Source organism: Apteryx rowi, unplaced genomic scaffold (assembly GCF_003343035.1).
Source record: "Apteryx rowi isolate R43461 unplaced genomic scaffold, aptRow1 scaffold_34, whole genome shotgun sequence".
Classification (NCBI taxonomy): Eukaryota; Metazoa; Chordata; class Aves; order Apterygiformes; family Apterygidae; genus Apteryx; species Apteryx rowi.
In genome coordinates, this window is record NW_020449863.1 from 2,547,829 (window position 1) to 2,554,386 (window position 6,558).

The 6,558-nt window shown below is 43.5% G+C and overlaps 1 protein-coding gene across 4 annotated transcripts in view; it reads right to left on the minus strand.

Annotated features, from left to right (window-relative positions):
* LOC112969225 (cytochrome c oxidase subunit 7A-related protein, mitochondrial) overlaps window positions 1-3,977 on the minus strand; it is a 10,572-nt gene extending 6,595 nt beyond the window's left edge. Inside the window, exon 1 of one of the 4 annotated variants that reach the window (XM_026072300.1) lies at window positions 3,809-3,977. In XM_026072300.1, the coding sequence (XP_025928085.1) occupies window positions 3,809-3,880 (72 nt within the window). In that variant the 5' untranslated portion in view covers window positions 3,881-3,977. The other 3 variants (XM_026072302.1, XM_026072299.1, XM_026072301.1) reach the window with 3 other exon arrangements.
* Between the last annotated feature and the right edge of the window lie 2,581 nt (window positions 3,978-6,558).

Here is a 6,558-nt window from a genome sequence, read left to right on the forward strand (position 1 = left end):
AAGGATTACTAACATTGCAAAAAGGGATTGAAGACATTTTTTAAATGCAGCTATTCTGTTGCATAGCGCTCTTGATTCCGACAGTTGAAGACTAAGTCATGTGAATGATGAGCCAAACAAAAGCCAGTGTTTCTTTCATCAATATGCAAAAAACACATTTACAGAGAGAGACAATATTTGTAAGACTTATGTGAAATGCTCCTGCTTGGATACAATCTCATTCTCAACTACATTCTCTCAAGAACTAGATTTTAACATTTCAGTGATGTCATTGAAGTGAAATAGAATATCCTATGATGACCCCAAAAGAAATCACTACAATGTTCTGGAGGAAAAAAATATATATATATTTCTGTTCCTTAGACAGCCTCTTTCTTATCCTGCAGATTTTTTTCCATCTGGAATGTTACCTGTGTGAAGCTAGTTATGCAGAGACCCTTTTCTAACCAATATTGAGATATACAGCACTACAGTATTTTAATCTAGAAGAGGTCAAGAATTCAGAATTTACTATGTCCTGCTGAATCTAGTGCAGTAATATCCATGCATATTTAATACTTAGTAATAGAATAGAAAGTGGGATAACAGAATTCTGTATTCCCCTTTTATCTTGCCTTTTAATCCCTAGGAAATAAAGGTGAGCCTAAAATGAGATGATTTTGTTATACTAATTTAATGAAGCCTTTTGAGCAGAAACATAGCAGTACTACACAGCTTGCACTTCAGAGGCCAAGACTGCTGTTTTTAAGACAACTTTACTCCAAGTTATCAGAGCTTTTCATATTCCTATTTTGGGGCTCTTCTCTTAGGATCCCAAAAATGATGCATTATTTGCAGAAAATTAATCATAACAACCCCAAAACTCATACATAATGTTCTAGACTATGCCTTTCCAGCAAAGAGGTAACTTACTGCTTGGGCTTGAAGCCCATCCCCTCCCTCTGCTCCAGAATAATAGTAACTCTACCCTTTGCTTTCGTCTGCACAAATAGTCAGTTAACAATTTTTCTTGTAATACAACTTTGAGCAGGTAAAAAGTGTTCAAAACCCTGCAATATTGGTAAGAATATTTTGCTGGCACAGCTGCCTGTTAGAATATACTCTTAATGAACAGACTTACTTTTAGACTAGAAAGCACTTACTCCACTTCTTTCTGCCCCGACCCCATCCCAACATACACAATAGCTACCTAGCAAGCCTTCCAAAGACTGATGGGGGAAAGAGAGCAACAAAACCTTCTTGGGACAGAAATACCCATATCAGAAAGTCACTGCTACATCAGTATTTATTTAAGACCATAGGATAAGTTAGGATGCAAGGAACCTCAGGAGGTGTCTAGTCCAACTTCCTGCTCAAAGTAGCGTCAACATTGAGGTCAGACCCCTGGTTGCTCAGGGTTTTATCTGATCCCATATTGGAAATCTCCAAGGACAAAGACTGCACAAACCCTCTGGGCACCTGCTCCACTGCCTGGCTCTCCTCAGGGTGAAAGGGTTTTTCCTTATATTCAGTCTGAACCAAGCTGGTTTCAATTTATGCCTGTTGTCTCTTGTCTTCCCACCACACACTGCTGTGCCTAGCCTGGCTCCATCTTCTCAATAACCTCCTCACAGGCACTAGGAGGCTGCTGTTTGATCCCCCTCAAAGCCACCTCTCCTCCAGGCTGAACAAGTGCAATACCCTCAGCCTCTCCCTAAAGCGCAAGTGCTCCAGCAGCCCCTCAGCCATTTTCGTGGCCTCTGTTGAACTTGGTCCAGTTTATCAGTATCTTTATTGCACTGGGGGACCCAAAACTGGACACAGTACTCTATTCAGTACTCACTAGGCCACATTTAAAGGGGAAAAATAACTTTCCTCGATCTACTGATTATGTTCCTGTTGACACAGCCCAGGACATTGTTGGCCTACTTTGCTGCCAGGGCATGGTGCTGGCTGGCATGTCCAGCTTGCTGTCTGCCCACAGTCCTGGGTCCTGCCTAGGTCCCTCTGAGGGGCAGCTCTACTCTGAAACATTTTGACTGAATGTCCCCCTCCTCCCCCTCCAAATTTAATTGTCATGTATGAACTTCATAAGAGTGTACTCTACTACCTCCTCCAGGTAACTGATAAATCCATGGTACCTTGCAATACTCCACTTTTTAACCAGCCTCCAGGCAGGGTATGACCCATTAACCACTTCCTTCTGACCCTGATCATCCACTTAGTTTTTTTTAAACCTACTTAGTTATCTAAGCATCCTAACTTAAAAAATTCAAAATAAAAAGCTCTGGGGCTGCTCTGGCCCCTTGAAATAACTCAAGATTTTGAAGAAGCTTAACACAATATTTTTGCTTGGAGAAGGTAACTGGATTTTCCAAGTAAAGCTTCCATAGCCAAGGAGATCCAAAAAAGAAGAATTAGGCTAAGAAAGGATGAAATAGATAGGAAAAAAGCTATCTTTGTATCATAATGATACACATTAGTCTACAAAAGTATAGAGTAGCTTCCAGTCAGCTTTTATTAATGAGTTTATCAGAAAAAAACATCCTTTGATTTCATTTGTGTATGTACATATATTTTTTTTAAATCTGAAATCATATCAGAAATATTTGCTTTCTGTAGGTAGTTCTTTGGAAGCTTGACTCTTTTTAAAATCACTTTCTCCATCCTTAAATTGCAGAACAGAATGCCTTATTTTGTTATTACTGTAAGAACTTAAATTTTTTGTCAAAGTTTATTCAGAAACTTAAACATTATAACAACCATGCTGCATTTGTCCCTTGGCAGACTCACATTACAAGTCTCCCTGAATGACTCAGGAATCTATGTTAATGCACCCCCCCCCCAAAAAAAAAAGTGATTTTCTTTTACCAATATGCAATTTTTTAATCTTTTAAAGGGGCTGATGTAATCAGGATCTGTTCCCCCTCAGAAACAGAAATGACCACATATTATAACTTTAACATATGGAAAGTATAAGCTTATTGAACATAACCTTTAATTTATATGTGTTAGTAGACAAGCAAGCATTCTACATGGGAAAGGCTGTTCTTTTGTTTTGCTTTAAAAAGCTTCTACATAAAAGTGCTCTCACTAATACAAGTCTAAACTATACCTCCAGGAGTTAGTTTTTCTGCCTGCACAGACAAAGGGGCTTGGAACTAGGTGCAATGCTGTTCCAGTTTGTCACAGTTTCTATTTTACAAGCAACACCGGACACTGTTGCAGCTCAGAAGCAATACAATACTACTTGATGAAAGTGTGTTATTTCCTAGCTGTAACACCCAACGCATCCCAAAACTGACCCAAGAAACGCACAGGAGAGCAAAGTGTCTCATCTTGCCCAAGGTCACGCGACAGGCCAACAGCAGCGCCGCAGTCCACGGCCACCGGGAGCCCAGCCCCGTGAGGATGCAGGCTCTCCTCCGAGAACGGGAGCGCTAAGCGTTGTTATTTACCAAGTGCACTCCGGATGCGCACGGGGAGAATTTCTCCCCCAGGGGGAAAAATAAAAATAAAAAAATCACCAAATCCCGAAGCCCCTATAGGGGAGTCCTGCGAGAGTCACCAGAGCGACAACCAAGCGCCCTCCCCGCCCGGAGCACGGAATCGCCCGACCCCCCGCGGCCCTCTCCGCCCGCCAGAACCGCGCGGGGCTCGGGACCGAGCCGTACCTCCCCCGCCGCGGCCAGAGCCGCTCTCGGCGGAGGGACGACGGGCCTGCTTCTCCCCACGACTCCGGGGAGCGAGTCGCGCCCCGCACGGAAGAGGGCAGCGAAGGTCACCATCGCGACGGCGCCCAAGGCGGCTCCGGCGGCGCCTCCGTTACCTGGGGGTTGTAGGCGGCGGACGCCGCGGCCCCGACCAGCCTCTGCGTGAAGCTGTTGAACTTGTAATACATGGTGGCCACCGCCGGCACGCGCGCACCTAACGGCCCACCGGCCCCCGGCTGCGATGCCTCACGCAGAAGGACCCCAGCCGGCTTCTTGCACCGCCTTAACGCGTAAAGGCCCTGAGGCTCATAGTCCTCCGCCACGAATACCTGAAACCAGTGAACTCGGGAAGCCGTCAAAGGGAGAGGGATACAAATAAAAAGCCCGAAAACAACACGAGTCTTTACTAAACCCGTAGGGAGGGCGGGTTTTGTGCAGGTGCTGCTCGCAAAGTAACAGTGACGGACATTTTAATCAGGCACCAAACGGGATGCCTAGCAGGCTAAGACATAGTGCGTCTGCGCATCACTGCTCGTGGAACTGCCGCGGTAGCGGGATGTAGGCCTGCGGTAGGTGGTGACGACAGGGAGTGATCAACTAATCAGCGCAGGGGGGAGGTGAAATCCCGCCTCCTGCCGGCGAGGAGGGCGGTTGCTGCGGCGCGCGGGCGGGCGTCTTGTGGGCGGGCGTCTTGTGGGCGGCGGTTAGGGGTGGGGCTCGGCGATTGTGGGGTTTGGTGGCGGCGCTGTGGGGGTCCCCTCGGGCCTAAGGAAGGCGTCGTGCCCCCCAACCACCAGAGAAGGCGGTTCGGGAGAAGGAAGCTACTGTGCAGGAGCTGAGTGTTGTTTGTGCAAGCTCCTGTAAAGCTTCCTATCGGATCTACACTACTGCTGGTGCGTTTGCAAGTCCACATGGTTAAAATAGGGTTCAGCTACATAATTCTGTGTTCTTCTTCACGTTTTGCTTCCCCTGCTCTGACACAGTTGTAGTTTCCCCTTGTGAGCACTCTCAGTTCTGGCACTTAGACTGTTGTTGCCTTGCCTTAAGTATTGTGGTAATTATGGATATATGACATGTTAGTATTTCAGTACTTAATTTAGGTTATTCAGATTTTTGAGACAAACCTGACTGTGTTTTGAAATGTTTGTTTTCTTATGGGAACTAAGAACAAAAGCAAACTTGTTTTCTGCAGCTTTATGTCTGTTTTTCTATTAAGCAATTTTATTCACTTCAACAGCCTTTCTAATACTTCTGAAATCTGTAATGTTACTTGTTTTGAGCCTTCTGTAATAAAATCAGCACCATGAAGTAAGTGAATGTGATAAGGTGCTTTTTTTGTTTTGAATGTAATCTTTCTGAAAAGTCCAGCAGCTGTGACACTGATGGCTTAATGTAGAGGTTTTGCCAAGCTTTGGGGCATTCAAGGTCCTAAGAGGCCTTGAAACTACAGACATTCTGTGGTAATTTGGCTTCTGCACATGCTTTGGGCCGTAGATTGTTGCCAATAGATATCTCCTTGTTAGCCATCCAAAACATACTGCTATTATCTGACTCTGACGGTGCAAATTCTTAACAGGTATTCACACTGAGTTGCATACTGTTGGTTAAGATTAAATGTACTGAGGTCTTATTAAGAAAGGGTGATTTATTGATAATGTTTCATCATTAGTGTCCTGAACCAGAGTTAGAATACTGTCTGTTAGGAGTCCCACATGCAGTTTTGCAGATATGCATGCTATAAAAATTACTGTGGTCATGCACTGAGTGAAAACTTAAAATATACTTTGTTTATACCTATCTGTAGAAGATGTTTTACAAAGTAAAATATCTATATAAAAGAACATAAGATAGATTCCTGTACCTAGCCCTGTAGCACCTTCTACTTAGTTTTGTAGAATTTGAGTTTGGTGGCAAGTAAATGGAGCATTGAATCTTCCTGAATTTATCCCCTTATGAACAGACATGTCCTATACAGAATAATAGTTGTTCAGTAACAAGTAATGCCCCCATGAGCTCTGTACTTCCCTTTACTTGTAAAAGCAGGAATATGAACCAGAAGTAAGGGTAGGTCCTTGGTACTACTATTCTTACCTGTGCCTGTTGCACTGCAAGCTAGGGAAGTTTTTTCTTTGAGACTTCAGTTCCACAAACCCTGTCTCTACTTTCCTGTCACCGAAAGAATCAGATGGGTGTCCCATATGTGATACCTGAAGTAGATGTTTCTCACTCTGTATTAGGAATGATAACCTGAGATGGTGATAGGTTATCTGCATAGTAAGTAGGAAATTTATGAAAATATTTTGTAAATGTTACAGCAATAATTGAAAGCTTCAAGGATTTCACAAGACTAGGAAATACTAAATGAACTGGAATGTGTTGCATAATTTATGGTAGAAAGGAGGCTGCCATTCAGGATTCTACTTATTTCAAATAAAACTCAACTAGAATATATGTTTGATTGCAAATCTGCCTGTGATTGAGCAGAAGACCCTAAAGATAGGGAATACATACTTCAGAATGGAACGCTGTGTATCTAGACTATATTTGGACAGTTGCAGTGCTGCTGAAAGTCTACTGAAATCCTTGGGAGCTGACTTATATTATAACTACTCTGGAATCTTCCTTGGCCATAATCTGTCTGCAGATGCACTATAGCTCCCTGCATCCAGCTATTTCAGCATTTACTAGATTAAATAGTTGTGCCTGGCAAGCTTTTACTAAGGTTATTTTATGCCTGCTCTTCTACGTTTTCCAAGATTAATACATTTTACAATCCCACAGGAGCACAGATTTCTGGGCAGGTCATACATGGAGATAATGCCATTGTATAACTAGTTCTTCTTCCATGGGTGCTCTTGAATCAAGT